Genomic DNA, 20078 nt, shown 5'->3' with positions numbered 1-20078 from the left:
GGAATTTTGGCTGAACCGTATCCAGGCACATATTGAGGAAGGTAGTGCAAAGGAGCAGATTCTATCCTCCTTTCCCACGCTTTTACGGGGCATTGCCTATATTGCAGAGGCGTCGGCAGAACTGGTACACATGGCAGCCAGATCTTCAGCCTTAGCAAATTCTACCAGACGGGCCCTATGGCTAAAAACATGGCAGGGGGACTGCACATCCAAGGCCAAATTATGTAGGATCCCGTTTACAGGGGACCTGTTGTTCAGGCCAGGTTTAGAAAACATTCTAGACCGCACAGCAGACAAAAAGAAAGTGTTTCCGCTGAAACGCAAAGCACCATGGGGTCAACCTCAACAGAATAAAGAGGGGATAGCAGAGCCTGTCTTTCAACACCCAAAGCAGACAACCAGAGGAAGCCTTGGGTCCAGAAGGGGAAAAGCAAGGGAGGAGCAATATTTCGTCGTCCTGAGCAAACCCATAACAAAAAATGAAGTTTTTTCACAATGGAAAAAAATATCTTCCAACCAGTTTATCTTGAGGACAATAAGAGAAGGTTACTGTCTATAGAGTTCTCCAGATCACCCCCAAGCAGACTTTACACCACCAAACTGCCAAAAGACAGAGGAAAAGCCAGAGGGTTAATGAGTTCCAAAAGGAACCTCAGGAAGCAAGGGTTAATAGGCAGCGTACCAAGAGGGCAAGAAGGACGGGGCTTCTCCTCCCACATTTTTGGGGTACAGAAACCTTCAGGGAAGGTCAAGCCAAACCTCAAGCCTTTGAATCTATCCATAACTTAAAAAAATTCTGAATGGATTCCATATACTCGGTGAAGGGTCTGTTACCCCCAAACTGTTATATGATTTCACTAGATTTAAAGGACGCGTACCTACATGTACCTATGCATCAAAGTCATGAGAAGTTTCTAAGGTTAGCGATAGAAACAGGGAAAGAAACCATACACCTTCAATTCAAAGCTCTGCCCTTCGGCCTTTCTTCTTCGTCCAGAATTTTTACAAAGATCCTGGCGGAGGCTCTGGCACCATTACGTCTAAAGGGCATTGTTAGAAAAGTTTTAAATGTTTATTGTGTGACTATTAGAAAAACAGTCCTGAGACTGATTTGTTAAAAAGCTTACTTCTGAGCACATTATTGTATTAACTCATTGTATTGTTTTGTCCTAATTAACTCCATAGTAAGTAGGATGATTTGATTTAACTAAATATGATAGCCTAAGAATGTACGGAACATGGATAGCTAATAAAGGTATCAGTTCGTACCATGACAACGTTATTTATGTTCCCTCAGCCAATAGAAGCATAGAGATGTTGTTCTTGTGGGGTATGTGAAGGCGGGACACTTTCTTTTGTTGGGACTTTTTTCCTGCAGCTTGTCCTGTAAGCATGTCTCCCTGTTGTGGGCCACATCAGAAATAAATTGTTTGCTTCTCAAGAACACCTGGAGTTTTTACTGATCACAAGGGAAATTCCTAACAGGCATATCCATCGTTGCCTATTTAGACCTCCTTCTGTTCGCAAAATCTCCCGGAAGGTTGTTAGAAGACCTCAGATACACCAGGACATTCTTAGAGAGTCTAGGGGGGTTGGTAAATGTGGAAAAATCATCTACAAGCCACGCAACAAATAAAGTATTTGGGATATGTAATAGACTCAGTACAGCAAAACGTTTTTCTACCCAAGGAGAAAATAAAAAAAATCCAGAAAGAAATAGGGATTATGCAGACCAACCTGCCATGCTCAATAAGAAAAGTAATGTCTTCCCTAGGGTTGCTAACATCTGTAATCCCGGCGATGCAGTGGGCAAGTCTGCATTTTCGGCCATTAGAGGTTCCTATTGGAAGTATGGGACCACAGGCAAGAGTCGCTGGATACGCAAGTGCTTATACCAGCAAAAATAAAAAAGACCTTGTGGTTGAGGAGGGTAGTAAATTTAAACAAATGGCAACTTTTGTATCCTACCCGTCTCCCGAATCCTAACCACAGACACAAGTGGCACAGGATGGGGGCACATTTAGACTCCCAGATAACGCAAGGAACTTGGGGGAAGGAAGAGTGGAGGAGGTCATCCAATTGGAAAAAATTGAAGGCAGTATGGTTCGTACTTTAGTTTTCCAGAAACAGTTAAAAGGACATCATGTACAGATCAGATCCGACAACTCGTCAGTAGTAGCCTACATAAACAAACAAGGGGGGACCAGGTGCGGAGCTCTATGGTCCTTAGCAGAAACAATTCTGGAATGAGGAGAGAAATATTCTATCCTTCTCAGTGGTCCACTTAAAAGGGGATTTAAACAGTGGCAGATTTCCTCAGCAGGAAGGAAATAAGGGAAGGAGAATGGATACTAAAACAGGAGGTATTCGACCAGATTACAAGGAAATGGGGAATACCTCAGGTAGACTTATTTCCATCAAAGGAAAACAGGAAGGTCTAAACATTCTTTTCCCCGAGGAAGGAGGATGGAGCACTCTGAGTGGACGCATTAGCGCAAAAATGGGCATTCAGCAAGTGTTATGCCTTTCCCCCACCAGTGCTACTACCAGTAGTAATAAGGAAGTTACGTACAGAGAACACATTGTAAATTCTCATAGCACCACACTGGCCCAGGAGACCGAGGTTCTCTATGCTCAAGGAGCTCGCCATAGAGCCCCCTTGATTGCTACTGGTCCAGGAGGACTTGTTATCCCAGGGTCCAGTGTACTTGTCCGCAAGTGGAAAGGTTGAAGCTAGCAGCCTGGTATCTGAGGAGCAGCTGCTAAAAGCAAAAGGGTTCTCAAACCGTTTGGTAGAAACGCTGCTGAAAACCAGAAAGGTTGAGACACATGTACCAGAAGGTGTGGAAATGTTTTTGCAGGTGGTGCGCAAAGAACAACTTCAAAATGCAAAGCTCCGTAGCTGTCTTAGAATTTCTACAGAGTGGGATAGACAAAGGATTAAGCCTTAGTACGTTAAAAAGTCAAGTCTCAGTGTTATCGGTTTACCAGGAAAGGAGGCTAGCCTCTAATCCATGGGTAATCAGACTCTTTAAATCTGTGAGCAGACAGAGGCCTATGCAAGGTACGTCCTTTCCCAAGTGGGACTTGTCGCTGGTGCTGCGAACTATGACGGCAGCCCCCTTTGAACCAATAAAGGATTGCAACCTGAAGATGCTGACGCTTAAAGCAATCTTTCTGGTAGCAATTACTACAGCCAGAAGGATCTGTGAGATAGGAACATTATCAATTAGACCCCCCTTTTGCCGGATTTTCTCGGATCGTATAGTGTTCAGGGTGGACCCAGGTTTTTTGTCTTAGTGTTCTTTAGATTTCAGAGACTAAGAGATTGTATTACCTTAATTTTGTCCCAATCCTGTGCAGGAACAGGAAATTAAATTCCATAGTTTAGATGTCAGGAGATGCATCCTACATTATTTAGAAGCAGCCAAAGAGATTAGAAAGACGGAATCTTTATTTGTTTTATATGCAGGGCCTAAGTTAGTGCACAAAGCCTCAAGAAGTACAATAGCCAGGTGGCTAAGGGAAGCCATAGAACAGGCTTGCAGGTTAGGAGGTAAGCAGACCCCAGAAGGAATCGGGGCACACTCCACAAGGGCAATGGCGGCTTCGCAGGCGGAGAGAGCTGGAGCAACGCCGGAGCAGATTTGTAAAGCGGCAACATGGTCCAGCCTCGCCACTTTCGTAAGACACTATAGAGTGGACTTATGGTCGGCTGAAGATCAGGCCTTTTGGCGCAAAGTCTTGCAAGCTGTAATCCCACCCAAAGAGTGAGTGCTTGGTTATCCTCTCAGGTGGTTGTCCTGAAAGACGATGGGGGAAAAAAACGAAGTTACATACCGGTAACGTTCTTTTCCGGAGTCTTTGAGGACAGCCGGCTACCCACCCATATGTATATCAAGACGTAAAAATTTCCTTATAGGAAATGTGATATGATTGATTATGTTTATCATATGTTCTTGTGTCTCCCCAGCAGACTTGAGGTGCTCTTAAAGAACTGAGGAGCAGCAGGGGAGGAGGAAATTTATAAGGCTGACGCAGGTGTTTCCTAAAGAGGGGAGGAGCCAAGGTCTCTCGTGGGTGTCTCCTGAAAGACTCCGGAAAAGAACGTTACCGGTACATAACTGTTTGTTTTTTTTTTTTTGTTTTTTTTTTTACAATGCACTTAAATACAGCGTGTCTGCTTTTCTAATCGAGATGTTCTTCACTGCCTCAACCCCCACCCATGCATGCACAGATGTGCCGCAAAGGCTTGGGGGGCCAAGAAAGCCATTGTGCAGTGAAACTCTAATCTATAGATTGCAGGTAGGAAGATCATACACTAGGTAAGCAAAGTGTAAAACCAAAAAAAAAAAAAAACCTGGGCTGTAAAAAGAAATTACAAAATGCTCTCATAGCCTGAACTGAGTTTTTTTTTTTTTTTTATCAAAATGTTTGTCATACTGCTTCTTGTTGGCTGTCTATATGGCTTTCTGAAAGTATGTCAAATGTGTTTTCTGGATTTTCTTGTTAACCACTTGCCGACCGCCGCACGACGATGTACGTCGACAGAATGGCACGGGCAGGCATAAGGGCTTACATGTACGTCCTTGCCTGCCCGCGGGTCGGGGGCCCGATCGGGCCCCCGCCCGGTGCCTGCGGCGGTCGGTATTCGTTCGGGAGCGATCCCGGACGAGGGGACGGCCATTCATTCATGGCCACCCCCTCGCGATCGCTCCCGACGAATGAAAATGTCCCGTGACATCACTTCCTCTCCTGTAATGTAAACACAGGAGAGGAAGTGATGTATTCTCTCCTCCGTGTCGGTATTTTTCGTTCCGGCACCGAGGAGAGAGCATCGGTGAGTTGCACAAGCACTACACTACACAGTAGAACATGCCAGGCACACTCGCACCCCCCCTTTACCTCCCGATCACCCCCCATTTACCCCTGCCCCCCCCCCCCCCCAGTCACAGTGACACCAATTGCATTTTTTTTTTTTGCATTGGTGTCATTTGTGACTGTAATAACTGTTAGGGCAGTTAGGGTTAGCCCCCTTTAGTTCTAATGTGCCCCCCTAACCCCCCCAATAAAGGTTTAACCCCGTGATCACCCCCCCTCGCCAGTGTCACTAAGGCTGGGTTCACATTGCAGCGGTTTATGAGAACGAATGTGATTCGCACCGCACTGCAGTGCAAATCACATCCGATCTCTGTGCGATTCGAGTTCAGCCATACAGATAGTATGGCTGAATTCGTGTCGCACCCGCCGCAAATTCGCACGGGACCCTTTTTTTGGCCCGCAGCAGAATCGGATCGCATGGGTGTTCACACCATGCAATCCGAGTTTGCAGATCGCACTGCGATATGCGAACTGATCTGGGGGTGTCATTAACATTTCACTGACACTCCCAGCAGTTCGCATAGGGCAGTGTGAACTGCCGCCGGGAGGCATGCGATGCGGGAACCCGCCGCGGATTCATGGCGTTCCCGCATCGCTCCAGTGTGAACCCAGCCTAATAAGCGATCATTTTTCTGATCGCTGTATTAGTGTCACAGGTGACGCTAGTTAGGCAGGTAGGTATTTAGGTTCGCCGCAGCTTTTTATAGCGCCAGGGACCCCCATATACTACCGCATAAAGCCCCCTGATTTCCCCCTAGTTAACCCTTTCACCAGTGATCACCATATAACTGTTACAGGTGACGCTGGTTGGTTAGTTATTTTTTTATAGTTTCAGGGCACCCGCCATTTATTACCTAATAAAGGTTTAACCCCCTGATCACCCGGCGGGTGTCATTTGTGACTGTAATAACTGTTAGGGCAGTTAGGGTTAGCCCCCTTTAGTTCTAAGGTACCCCCCTAACCCCCCCAATAAAGGTTTAACCCCGTGATCACCCCCCGTCGCCAGTGTCACTAAGGCTGGGTTCACATTGCAGCGGTTTATGAGAACGGATGTGATTCGCACCGCACTGCAGTGCAAATCACATCCGATCTCTGTGCGATTCGAGTTCAGCCATACAGATAGTATGGCTGAATTAGTGTCGCACCCACCGCAAAGTCGCACGGGAGCCTTTTTTTGGTCCGCAGCAGAATCGGATCGCATGGGTGTTCACACCCTGCGATCCGAGTTTGCAGATGGCACTGCGATATGCGAACTGATCTGGGGGTGTAATTAACATTTCACTGACACTCCCAGCAGTTCGCATAGGGCAGTGTGAACTGCCGCCGGGAGGCATGTGATGCGGGAACCCGCCACGCATTCGTGGCGTTCCCACATCGCTCCAGTGTGAACCCAGCCTAATAAGCGATCGTTTTTCTGATCACTGTATTAGTGTCACAGGTGACGCTAGTTAGGCAGGTAGGTATTTAGGTTCGCCGCAGCTTTTTATAGCGCCAGGGACCCCCATATACTACCGCATAAAGCCCCCTGATTGCCCCCTAGTTAACCCTTTCACCAGTGATCACCATATAACTGTTACAGGTGACGCTGGTTGGTTAGTTATTTTTTTTATAGTTTCAGGGCACCCGCCATTTATTACCTAGTCTCACTAGTGTACCCCTAAATTTAGGGGTGTCTACTTTCCAAAATGGGGTCATTTGGGGGGGGGGGGGGTTTGTGCCATCTTGGCATTTTATGGCCTTCAAAACTGTAACGCCCTTAGAAAGCCTGAAGGCGGTGCTTGGTTTTCGGGGCCCCGTACGCGGCTAGGCTCCCAAAAAGTCCCACATATGTGGTATCCCCGTACTCAGGAGAAGCAGCAGAATTTATTTTGGGGTGTCATTTCACATATGCCCATGGCATGCGTGAGCAATATATCATTTAGTGACAACTTTGTGGAAAAAAAAAAAAAAGTTTGTAATTTTCCCGCAACTTGTGGCAAAATATAAAATATTCCATGGACTCAACATGCCTCTCAGCAAATAGCTTGGGGTGTCTACTTTCTAAAATGGGGTCATTTGTGGGGGTTTTGTGCCATCTTGGCATTTTATGGCCTTCAAAACTGTAATTGGTAGTGAGGAGTGAAGTCAAATATTTACGCCCTTAGAAAACCTGAAGGTGGTTCTTGGTTTTCGGGGCCCCGTACGTGGCTAGGCTCCCAAAAAGTCCCACATATGTGGTATCCCCGTACTCAGGAGAAGCAGCAGAATTTATTTTGGCGTGTCATTTCACATATGCCCATAGCATGTGTGAGCAATATATCATTTAGTGACAACTTTGTGTAAAAAAAAAAAAAAAAAAAAAAAAAATTATTTTTTGTCATTATTAAATCGCTTGAGGCAAAAAAATAAAATATTCAATGGGCTCAACATGCCACTTATCAATTTCCTTAGGGTGTCTACTTTCCAAAATGGGGTCATTTGGGGGGGGTTTTGTACTGCCCTGCCATTTTAGCACCTCAAGAAATGAGATAGGCAGTCGTAAACTAAAAGCTGCGTAAATTCCAGAAAACGTACCTTAGTTTGTAGATGTGACAACTTTTGCGCAAACCAATAAATATACAATTATTGACTTTTTTTTTACCAGAGACATGTGGCTGAATACATTTTGGCCTAAATGTATGACTAAAATTGAGTTTATTGGATTTTTCGAATAACAAAAAGTAGAAAATATCATTTTTTTTCAACATTTGCGGTCTTTTTACGTTTATATCGCAAAAAATAAAAATCGCAGAGGCAATCAAATACCATCAAAAGAAAGCTCTATTTGTGGGAAGAAAAGGACGCAAATTTTGTTTGGGTACAACATTGCATGACCGCGCAATTACCAGTTAAAGCAGCGCAGTGCCAAATTGTAAAAAGACCTCTGGTCATTTACCAGCAAAATGGTCCGGTCTGAAGGTGGTTAAATGATGTGCATAGTAGAAGCTATCATAATGAAAGATAGACATCATAAGCCTTAATATATTTCAGTTCTGATATTGTGGTAATTTGTTGTGTTCAGAGGAAAAGCAAAAGTCGGCCCTGTCCGAATGGCACTTGGTGACACCGGAGAACGCGAAGTCGGAAACACAAACCCAGAGGCAGAGGAGTGCTTCCAACATTACTAAAGATTATGACTTCCTGGATGATGGAGGGGACACACTGTTTAATCAGCTGGTGAGGAGTTTATCTTACAGTCAAACATATTTTGGTGTTGAGGTATTTTGAGATTGCCCTCTAAATTAAAGCGCAAGTTCACCTTCTGCACTAAAAATCGAATTCCTATATATATGCCTAAAATTTATGTCTCTCTCTCTCTCTCTCTCTCTCTCTCTCTCTCTCTCTCTCTCTCTCTCTCTCTCTCTCTCTCGTATAAAAATTAGAATAGGGAGTTGCAATAAATATAAGAAAAACTGTAAAGCCCCAGTATACATGTGTCTATATATGCTGTATATCAAAACAATCGCTCTCTCGCTATATCGCTCTCGCTATATCTCTCCCTGTTTGTACCTCTTTTGTCTCTATTTCTCAACCTCCTCATACACACCTCTCCATTTATCTGTATTTATAGAAACATATTTTTTAATGAAAAACATACAAATTCAGTGTGTTTAAGCGTATACATATGTCGAATATCATCTAAACAACATAATTTGTGCAGCGTTATGGGTGAGACTACCCCAAACAATTCACTTGTCAATTAGTATATGGAAAACAAATGCATACACACACACATATCATATACAGTAAACTATTTCCCCAATAATTCTCCAAAAGTGATTAGTGAAGAAAAAGTAAAATTCAGTGTTAATGCTGATATATCCAGAAAAAAATCGGAGGGACATTGCTCCAAATTAGAGACAGTTGGGAGCTATGGATAAGGGTAATCTAAATGTGGCTTTTGAAATACAGACAACTGAAAGTAGCAAGCTGCTTTGCAGGGACTAAAGGTAATGAAAGGAGCTGCTTTTATTTAATCCACGCAGTGTTTTTTGTTAATATGGGCCTCCTTAAGTGGAACATATGAAGTGTTTTTTAAAGGTGAACTAACCCTTTAAGGAGAATAACTAGGAAAAGTGTCCTGTCTCTTCTGAAAGAGAAGCACTGTATATTGTGGTTGTCACGCAGCACCACAGACTATTATAGCTCCAATTTCAGATAAAACCTGCGATCTGTATTAACTCAGTGGGATCCACTCTTTATATCTAGTGGGGCCATAAAATGGGCATTTCCCGTTTTCTTAGAATGTTCGTGCATATATGGCGATTTTCAAAGGAAAGGTCCACATTTCTTTATGATTTAAACATGCAGTGAATTAAAAATGTTGTGGACTTTTAATTAGTCATAAAAAGGGGGAGCCACAAAATCTCAGGTCTTGTATCTACATTGTTGTGGTATTGTGTTTCAGTCCAATGTCTAACCATGACCCCCATATTTTATTCTTCTAGTAAATGGCCTACATGTCTATATTTTTATTTTGGTGGGGTGATGGAGGATACAACATACACATTATGTCGATTTCTGTATATGGATGATGGCAATGTAATTATTTTAATAATAAAAAAAAAAAGTACATTTTATCCTAATCACTGATGTAACCTGTGCAATGTTATACAATCTAATATATCATACATAACTATTGCATACATGTATTAAATTGCCTATCCCTATAAATTAGCTAGTCTATAAGAGTCTGATCAGCACAACGATGTAACAAACACATCTGCTTAGCATGTAATCAAGTCTTATTCATTTCCCAAGGATTTGGGAAACTAACAAAAGTATTAAAAGTCAGTACAATGTTACATTGTTGACATTTTTGCAATTTTAGTAAAAAAAGAAAAACTGAAATATCAAATTGTCTTAAGTATTCATACCCTTTGCTGTGACACTCGTATATTTAACTCAGGTGCTGTCCGATTCTTCTGATCATCCTTGAGATGGTTCTACACCTTCTTTTGAGTCCAGCTGTGTTTGATTATACTGATTGGACTGAAAGCCACACACCTGTCTATATAAGGCCTTACAGCTCACAGTGCATGTCAGAGCAAATGGTAATCATGAGGTCAAAGGAAGTGCCTGAAGCGCTCAGACAGAATTGTGGCAAGGCACAGATCTGGCTAAGGTTACAAAATTTAATGTTAAAAATCTAATAACAGAGTGGCCTCCATAACTCTTAAATGTAATTTGTTTTGGATGACCAGAGCCCTTCCTAGAGCTGGCCATCCGGCCAAACTGAACTATCTGGGGATAAAAGCCTTGATGAGAGAGGTTAAGAAGAACCCAAAGATCACTGTGGCTGAGCCCCTGAGATGCAGTCGAGAGATGGGAGAAAGTTGTAGAAAGTCCACCATCACTTCAACCATCCACCAGTTGGGCTTTATGGCAGAGTAGCCTGACAGAAGCCTCTCCTCAGTGCAAGACGCATGAAAGCCTGCATGGAGTTTGCTAAAAAAAAAAAAAAAAAAAAAACACCTGAAGGACTCCAAGATGGGGAGAAATAAGATTCTCTGGTCTGATGAGACCAAGATGGAACTTTTTGGCCTTAATTCTAAGCGGTATGTGTGGAGAAAACCAGGCACTGCTCAACACCTGTCCAATAAAGTCCCAACAGTGAAGCATGGTGGTGGCAGCATCATGTTGTGGGGGTGTTTTTCAGCTGTAGGGACAGGACGACTGGTTGCAATCAAGGGAAAGATGAATGCAGCCAAGTACAGGGATATCCTGGACGAAAACATTCTCCAGAGTGCTCAGGACCTCAGACTGGGTCGAAGGTTTGCCTTCCAACAAGATAATGACCCTAAGCACACAGCTAAAATATCGGTGTGGCTTCACAACAACTCCGTGACTGTTCTTGAATAGGGATGAGCTTCGCGTTCGAGTCACTCATGTTCGACTTGAGCATTGCCTGTTCACCGAATAGCAAACAATTTGGGGTGTTAGCGGCAAATTCGAAAAGCCACGGAACACCCAGTACAAGCCTATGGGAGAAATCTAAAGTGCTAATTTTAAAGGCTTATATGCAAGTTGTCATAAAAAGTGTTTGGGGACCTGGGTCCTGCCCCAGGGGACATGTATCAATGCAAAAAAAGTTTTAAAAACTGCAGTTTTTTCGGGAGCAGTGATTTTAATAATGCTTAAAGTGAAACAATAAATGTCATATTCCTTTAAATTTCGTACCTGGGGGGTTTGTATAGTATGCCTGTGAAGGGGCGCATGTTTCCCGTGCTTAGAACTGTCCCTGCACAAAGTGTCATTTCTGCAGGAAAAAAAGTAATTTAAAATCACTCGCGGCTATTATGAATTGTTGGCTCCCCGTAGTTGGCTCCCTGTAATACAGAGAACAGTCATTGAAAGTCATTGATAAAAAATAAATAAAAGTGGGCTTCTCCCAAATTCAATTACCAGGCCTTTCAGGTCTCGTATGGATTTTAAGGGGAACTCTATGCCAAATAAAAAAAAGTGTGGAGTTCCCCCTAAAAATCCATACCAGACCCTTTATCTGAGCACGCAGCCTGGCCGCAGGAAAAGAGGGGGGGACGAAAGAGCGCTCCACCCCTCCTGAACCATACGAGACCACATGCCCTCAACATTGGGAGGATGCTTTGGGGTGCCCCCCAAAGCACCATGTCCCCATGTTGATGAGGACAAGGGCCTCATCCCCACAACCAGGGCTGGTGGTTGTGGGGGTCTACAGGCAGGGGGTTTATCAGACTCTTGAAGCCCCCTTTAACACGGGGACACCCAGATCCTGGCCCCCCTTTTTGAAATGGTAAGGGGGTACAAAAGTACCCCTACCATTTCACAAAGAAAGTGTAAGCTGCAGTTTCCAAAGCGAGCAAAGTCCTTTCCTGTATTAAGAGAGGTATGGACTCCAGAGAGAGAGAGATCATTGTGTCCCTGTTCAAATCATTAGTAAGACCTCATCTGAAAGATGCAGTTCAATTTTGGGCACCAGTTCTCAAAAAGGATATTGGAGAACTGGAGAAAGTGCAGAGAAGGGCAACCAAACTGATAAGAGGCATGGAGGAACTCTGCTATGAGGAAAGATTAGAGGAACTGAATTTATTCACTCTTGATAAGAGGAGATTAAGGGGGGATATGATCAACATGGACAAATATATAAGGGGTCCACATAGTGAACTTGGTGTTGAGTTATTCACTTTACAGTCAACAAAGAGGACAAGGGGGCACTCTTTACGTCGAGAGGAAAAGAGATTTCGTCTCCAAATACAGAAAGGTTTCTTCACAGTAAGAGCTGTGAAAATGTGAAATAGACTCCCTGCAGAGGTGGTTCTGGCCAGCTCAGTGGATTGCTTTAAGAAGGGCCTGGATTATTTCCTAAGTGTACATAATATAACTGGGTACTAACATTTATAGGTAAAGTTGATCCGGGGAAAATCCGATTGCCTCTCGGGGGATCAGGAAGGAATTTTTTCCCCTGCTTTAGCAAATTGGATCATGCTCTGCTGGGGTTTTTTGCCTTCCTCTGGATCAACTGTGGGTATAGAATTGGGTATATGGGATTGTATATTATTATTATTATTATTATTATTATTATTATTATTATTATTATTTTTTAATTGTGGTTGAACTGGCTGACTAACTATGTAACTATAAAAAGTTAGACACACACACACACACACACACACACACACACCGTTGCAAAAGTCCTTTATTAAAAAAAAAAAAAAAAAAAAAAAAAAGATTCCAGCGGTGGTAATCCACTCTTGCTATCCAGCGACGGATGATCATCTCTCCGGGGGCCAGCGATATCTGATCCAGTGATGGGTGATCGCTCCCTCCAGCGCAGCGCATCGATCCTCTGTCTCCACCGGCGGAGACACTGTGGGGATCCCGGCAGCCTGACACTTCTTATGCGGAGGGCGGGGCCACCTGTCACCTGACGCAAGGGGAAAGCCCGGCTTCCCCAATGACATGCAGGTGACCCCACCCCCCTGTGATGTAATGAAAACCTGCGTACGTTTACCATCCAACCTGACAGAACTGGAGAGGATCTGCAAGGAGGAATGGCAGAGGATCGCCAAATCCTGGTGTGAAAAACTTGTTGCATCTTTGCCAAAAAGACTAATGGCTGTATTACATCAAAATGGTACTTCTACTAAATACTGAGCAAAGGGTCTGAATACTTAGGACCATATGAGATTTTGGTTTTTCTTTTTTAATAAATATGCAAAAATGTCAACAATTCTGTGTTTTTTTTTGTCAATGTGGGGTGTGTACATTAATGAGGAAAAACAATGAACTTAAATGATTTTAGCAAATGGCTGCAATATAACAGATTGAAACATTTAAGGGGGTCTGTATACTTTGCATCGCCGCTGTATAATACAAGAATATACTTATCACATGCTCTAACAGACTCCTATCAGCTGGTCTCAAGATGTTGAAAGAGCTCTGGGCTGCATGGTTTAGGCCCGAGCCAGCACCTAGAGCAAGGTCTCAAGATGGCACCAGGCATCAGGCAAAGACCTGCAGCGACAAATAGAAGAAGCCTAGAGAGTTTGCCTGTGTTGTGCTCCCTTTTACCCAAAACATACACGCCCACACGTAGCCATCCCCATTTGCCTTCCATCCAATAGATATTGCCAAGAGGTAGTCCTTCAAATATCTGCCCATTTTCCAGGAGGCGTGCTGTATTGTCCACTAGGGGCGGCTTTTGTCCATGAATCCTCTCTATTAGTCCTGGGCCTTCTCATTTAGCTCTTATTCTATTTGAAGCTTGTAATCGCACATATCACAACCGGTGGGCTTGAGCGATGCCATTGTTGTTCTGTTCTTAGGCCCTCTGGCTGGCTGTATCAACCAGGAAATGAAATACCACAAGTATTATATTAAACCACGTTGCTATCCAACAATCACTATACAGTTGTCACTTGACCCAGATCTTTCCCAGCCTGTCTGCAGGAAAACATAAGGAGAAGGAGCATCTAGTGCTCTGCTGCTGGTCATATGTTCAAAAACAAAATAAACAAATCCTTTGGAATACAGAATCTCAAACTCAAATATATATTTGAAATGAAATGTTTATTATTTTGAGAAAATAACGTGGTGGTCTGATTTCTGTCAGGCTGTATCACGCCCCTCCAGCCTTTGTCCTAGGATAGGAGGGAGGTGACTCCTCCGTTTACTCTTCAATCTCTGGTCTCCATAAAAGAGAAGTATGGCCAAGAGAGAAACAGGATCTACCATTTTTTTGCAGAATACAGAAAATGAATTTCATAGTGACCGAGTATGAACAGCATGTAATACACCATTTTATTTATAGTTTTTTGATGTAGGTTTAGTGACACTTTAAGGCCTTCACAATTCATCCAACGGTAACAATGTTTCATTTTAGTTTACATAAATTAATAAATTGCAGCTGAGTCATATGATTAAGGGCTCTTTCACACATGTCCATTTTCACAGACTCTGCACAGCAGGGATAGATCTGTTGATCCCCGCTGAGCCGGCGTATTACAGGTCTGTCTCTGTTCACTGTGGAGAGACTGACCTTTCAGATCTCCACTATGGGGATTGGATGAAAACAGATCCTTTAGGCAGATGGAAAATAGGCTTTCCATTAGTTTGAATTTAGCGGAGCGGATCGGTCCTCGTGTCAAAGGGGCCTAAGTTTCAAACTGGTGGAGCTTTGTGGATACAACCTCCAGCTCCTGTTTTCCATTACATGTCAGAAGTATCCCATTTTCAAGCTAGTAAAATCATTCTCCGATGCTGGAAGGCGACTGAGCCTCTTACTCTAAAGGAATGGATAGCCCAGATGGAAGCCACCCTGTGACTGAAAAAAATATATATTTTCCAACATCGGGGCCGACCTGGCGAATTTGACATGTTATGGTCCTCATGTTTGAATACCTCTGGCCTATTTCCAGTGGACCTAATTCTAGACAGATTTTTGTTAACCACTTGCCGCCCGCCCTATTACAAATTGACGGCGGCAAAGTGGTTTCATTATCCTAACCGGACGTCATATGACGTGATTAGGATAATGAGCCGCTGCGCGCCCCCGGGGGCACGCATCGCGGCGATCGTTGTTGCGGGGTGTCAGTCTGACACCCGGCAACTACGATCTCGGTAAAGAGTCTCCGACGGAGACTCTTTACCATGTGATCAGCCGTGTCCAATCACGGCTGATCACAGTGTAAATGGGAAGAGCCGGTGATCGGCTTTCCCTCACTCGCGTCTGTCAGACGCGAGTAGAGGAGAGCCGATCGGCTGCTCCTCTGACAGGGGGGGTCTGTGCTGATCGATTATCAGCACAGCCCCCCCGAGGATGCCCACATTGGACCACCAGGGACACCACTAGACCACCAGGGAAAAGGTAATAAAAATCCATAATCCTCCCTAGACCACCAGGGTGCCAGTCAGCACAATGGGTGCCAATCAGTGCCCATAATGGATGCCAATCAGTGGCCACAATGGGCATCACTGATTGGCATGCATTATTGTTTGGCACTGATTGGCATCCATTACTATAACACCGATGCCGCCTGAGTGCCCACCTGTGCCGCCTATGAGTGCCCACCTGTGCCGCCTATGAGTGCCCACCTGTGCCGCCTATGAGTGCCCACCTGTGCCGCCTATGAGTGCCCACCTGTGCCGCCTATGAGTGCCCACCTGTGCCGCCTATCTATGCCCACCTGTGCCACCTATCTATGCCCACCTGTGCCGCCTATCCATGCCCATCCGTGCCGCCCATCCGTGCCAGCTATCAGTGCCAATTTGTGCCACCTATCAGTGTCCGTCCGTGTCGCCCATCCGTGTCGCCCATCCGTGTCGCCCATCAGTGCCGCCTATCAGTGCCACTTCATTGGTGCCACATTGGTGCCCATCAGTGCCACCTTATCAGTGCCCATCAGTGTAGCCCCATCAGTGCCCATCAGTGAAGGAGAAAACTTATTTATTTACAAAGTTTTGAAACTGAAACAAAAAAAAACATTTTTTTTCTCAAAATTTTCGGTATTTTTTTTATTTGTAGCGCAAAAAATAAAAACCGTAGAGGTGATCAAATACCACCAAAAGAAAGCTCTATTTGTGGGAAAAAAATGATAAAAATTTCATTTGGGTACAGTGTAGCATGACCGCGCAATTGTCATTCAAAGTGCGACAGCGCTGAAAGCTCAAAATTGGTCTGGGCAGGAAGGTGTTTAAGTGCCCTGTATTGAAGTGGTTAAGGATGTTTAAGTGCCCAGTGGTCAAGTGGTTAAATACCACTAAAAGAAAGCTCTATTTGTGTGGAAAAAAGGACGCAAGTTTCATATGGGTACAGTGTTGCATGACTGAGTAATTGTCATTCAAACTGTGAGAGCGCTGAAAGCTGAAAATTGGTCTGGTCAGGAAGCGGGTGTAAGTGCACTGTATTGAGGTGGTTAATTTAACTGATAATGTTATTTGTTTGGTGTGGCTGATTGCACAGAAATGTAATGATGCATAGGCTTTGATGCATGAAGAGGTGGGCAGGTAGGGTATCTACGGGGCATTTGTAATCTGTGTATACTGTGACCTTGTGTACATTACACTGTTTTAACTGGAGCCTGTGGTGTTTGTGCATTTCCTGTTTTATCTCAATAAAATCATTTTGAGGGGAAAAGAATTTTTAATAAAATTCATCAATGAAAATTCCATCAGTGTGTGTGTGTATATATAATCTCATAGATGGTGCTTCCGCCTTTTTTTTTTTTTTTTATTTTTTTTTTTTTTTAACATATCTAAAGTAATTATATAAATGTCCATAAATGGTGCTTCCACCAATTCCTCCATATGAAATCTGTGTGAGTTCCTACTTCTGGTTGTTAACACCAGCATACCACCACCAATAATATGCACTCACCAGACGTTAAGCTGTACAAACATGAGCAGCATCCAGCGCTTTTCAAAGCACTATAGACTGGCTCTCCCCGCCATCTATCAGCTCTGGCCTCCTTAAAGGAGAAGTATGGCCAAATCTTTTTTGGCTATACTTCTCCTGTGGATCCCAGGCATGCAGTTCGTTCTGCACTCCTGTGACTTTTTCAGCCATCAGCAAGTGCTGGAGGGGAGAGCAGAGAGCTGCTGACTGACAGTCACAGCTCTTGGCTCAGAGCAGAAGGGTAGAACTGAGTGCTCAGCGGTGTTTGATCACTCAGTTCCCACTGCAGAGACAGTGGGGGGATAGATACAGCATTTGAATAATACATGCACCTAGGTGATGTCTTCTAAGCAATGTGTAACATTCCTAAGCTTCTCCACTAGAATGCAGCGATGACTGTTGAATGTGAAAAAAAAAAAAAAACTCACCAGATAGAGCTAGATCAATAAAATGATAAACGCTGGTACCGAGACTTGCTGCCTTTAAAGATCAATGCAGTGATGTGGCATCAGCACGTAAGCTCTGAGGCTGACCTCACACTGGCACTTCAGTATTGAGTGGCGGCCATTGATGTAAGTCTCAGTAGCAATGTTTGTCAATTTTTGGTATTGATGCATCAAGCCTGTTTGTGTTGCTTTGTTTGGAGAGATTTTTAGAAAAAATACTATGCTGCGATCCATCCTTCTGGCTCTGTCTGAGCTCTTTTTTTTTTTTTTTTTACATAACCACAGTGATCATCACTGCCCCTAATGGAGAACCTTTAGCGTGTGACACGTTGCTTAAAGAGGAAGTAAACTTTCCTCTAATGTTTGCATCTATAGGTAAGCCTATAATTAGGCTTACCTATAGGTACTGTAAATATCTTCTAAACTTGCACTGTTGAGGAGATATTTACTCTATACTGCGCTGATAAGGTCATCAGTGCATGCGCTCAGAAGGAACAGTCACCATTGCCATTTATTCAGAAGCCTGTGCTGTGACTGGTGGCTCCCATGCACGGGAGTGACCTCATGTGGCTCCAGCCAGTCACACAACTGGAGTCTGTAGACCTGGAAGGAAGATGGGTGAAGATGGATGCAGCCTCCAGCGGGATAGACACCGGCTTAGTTTGCATTTAAAGCTGGAGTCCGCCGGGAGTCCAAGTTTTTTTTTTTTTTTTTAAAAGCCAGCAGCTACAAATACTGCAGCTGCTGACTTTTAAAATAGTGACACTTACCTGTCCAGCGCGCCCGTGATTTCGGCACCCGAAGCCGATCTCTCGATCGTCTCTCGGGTGCTGGCGCCGCCATCTTGGGTATGGGAATCAGGAAGTGGAGCCTTTCGGCTTCATTCCCCGGTTCCCTACTGCGCATGCGCGAGTCGCACTGCGCAATAAGGATAGTCCCCGCTGTCTCTGGGATCCTTGTGTTTCCCATCAGGCAGCGGGGGACTTTCGGAAAGGGGCGTAGAATCTGTGGAAAGGGGCGTGCCTTCTGCAGAATCTACGCTGGAATCTACGCTGGAAGTGGGTGCAGGTACCTGCACCCCCCCCCTGAAAGGTGCCAATTGTGGCGCCGGAGGGGGGGGAGGATTCCAATGAGCGGAAGGTCCACTTTAGGTTGGACCTCCGCTTTAAGTGTCAAATAATGTGCTAGTATGCAATGCCTTTACTTTGCAGGTAAGCAAAAGGGGGGGAAAAAAGGAAGAATTTATTTCCTTTTGGAAGTGTCCTTAACTCCTTAACCGCTTCGCGCCCGCCCTATAGCTGAAAGACGGCTACAGAGCGGACGTTAACTGCCGGGAGGCCGTCCCTCGATGTCCTCCTGTTTACTTCCCCTCTGCGCGCCACCGCTGGCGCGCATCGGGGAAGTTCTGTGCTGGCCGTGTCCCACGGACACAGCCAGTCACAGTTCGCTGTAAACGGCCAATCACAGCGGCTGGTTACAGCGCGATCGGCGTGTCCAATGAGAGATGATCTCATATGTAAACATATGAGATCATTTCTCAGCGCCGCACAGTGTGTGAGAAGGGAGAGATGCAGCGGCCGTAAGTTAAAAAAAAAATAATAATTTACCTCCTCGCCCAGTGCCATCCTCCCCAGTGACATCTGTTAGTGCCATTTGTCCCCAATGCAATCTGTCATCAGTGCCATCTGTCAGTGCCACATATCAGTGCCATTTGTCATCCGTGCCACCTGTCAGTGTCACGTGCCAGCTGTTGTCAGTGTCACACGTCATCGGTGCCACGTATTGGTGCCATGTATTAGTGCCATCTGTCATCAGTGCCACGTGTCATCAGTGTCACGTGTCATTGTCCTGGTGCTCCAGGGCCTTCAAAAGTGTAATAGGTTGTCAACAAGTTAGATGTGTAATTTATGCTCCTAGAACACGTGATGGTGCTCCCTGCATGTTGGGCCTTTCTATGTGGCCAGGCTGTGAAAAAGTCCCACACATGCGGTATTGTAATACTCAGGAGTAGCAGAAATTTTTTGGGGTGTTATTTGTAGTATGTGAGAGAAATAACCTATTACAATGACAATTTTGTGGAAAAAAAAAAAAAAAAATCTTAATTTTGCAAAGAATTGTGGGAAAAAATAACATCAAAAAGCTCACCATGCCTTTTACTAAATATCTTGGAATGTCTACTTTCCAAAAAGGGGTCATTTGGGGGGTATTTGTACTTTCCTGACTTGTTCGGGTTGCAAGATGTGATATAGGCCACCAGTACATCAGATGTGATCAATTTTGTATGATTCAAACCACAACTGGTAGACTCTCTAACTTTTCCACTAATTTGGGTTATTGTTACCAAAGACATGTAACAGTATAAATTGTGGCCAAAATGTTTGAAGAAAAATTTATAATTTGCATAATTTGTCACAGAAACAAAGAAATATGCGCTTTTTTTTTCAAAATTTTCAGTCTTTTTTCATTTATAGCGCAAAAAAAAAAAAACAACCCCAGAGGTGATCAAATGCCACCAAAAGAATTCTCGATTTGTGGGGAAAAAAGGACAAAAAATTCATTTGGGTACAGTGCTGCATGACTGAGTAATTGTCGTTCAAAGTGTGAGAGCACCGAAAGCTGAAAATTGGTCTGGGCAGGAGGGGGGTTTAAGTGCCCAGTAGGCAAGTGGTTAAACCCAAATCAAAAAAATACATGCTAAATGAAATTGTGTTCATACTCATCCACTTTAGTATTTTTTTGTAGACCGCAAAAAAAACTGGTTTATTCTCCTGTTCACTGTCCCTCTTTCTTTGTGCTCCCCGCTGCAGCCTGAGATTGTGTAAACTAGTTGACATCTGAGCGTGCTCCAATTCCCTTGTAAG

General features: G+C 44.1%; 1 protein-coding gene across 3 annotated transcripts in view; it reads left to right on the top strand.

The window, feature by feature from the left end:
- Positions 1–20078, top strand: part of YTHDC2 (YTH N6-methyladenosine RNA binding protein C2) — a 274280-nt gene that overhangs the window by 103129 nt on the left and 151073 nt on the right. For all 3 annotated transcript variants that reach the window (XM_077462267.1, XM_077462265.1, XM_077462266.1), the window contains one exon: positions 7922–8076. In XM_077462267.1, coding sequence (XP_077318393.1) covers positions 7922–8076 — 155 coding nt within the window. The remainder of the gene's footprint in view (positions 1–7921; positions 8077–20078) is intronic.

The sequence above is a fragment of the Lithobates pipiens genome, unplaced genomic scaffold (assembly GCF_037356315.1).
Source record: "Lithobates pipiens isolate NorthernLeopardFrog02 unplaced genomic scaffold, aLitPip1_a1.2 Scaffold_3, whole genome shotgun sequence".
Classification (NCBI taxonomy): domain Eukaryota; kingdom Metazoa; phylum Chordata; class Amphibia; order Anura; family Ranidae; genus Lithobates; species Lithobates pipiens.
The sequence above is the reverse complement of the archived record's forward strand: the minus strand, read 5'-3'. Positions and strand labels throughout refer to the sequence as shown.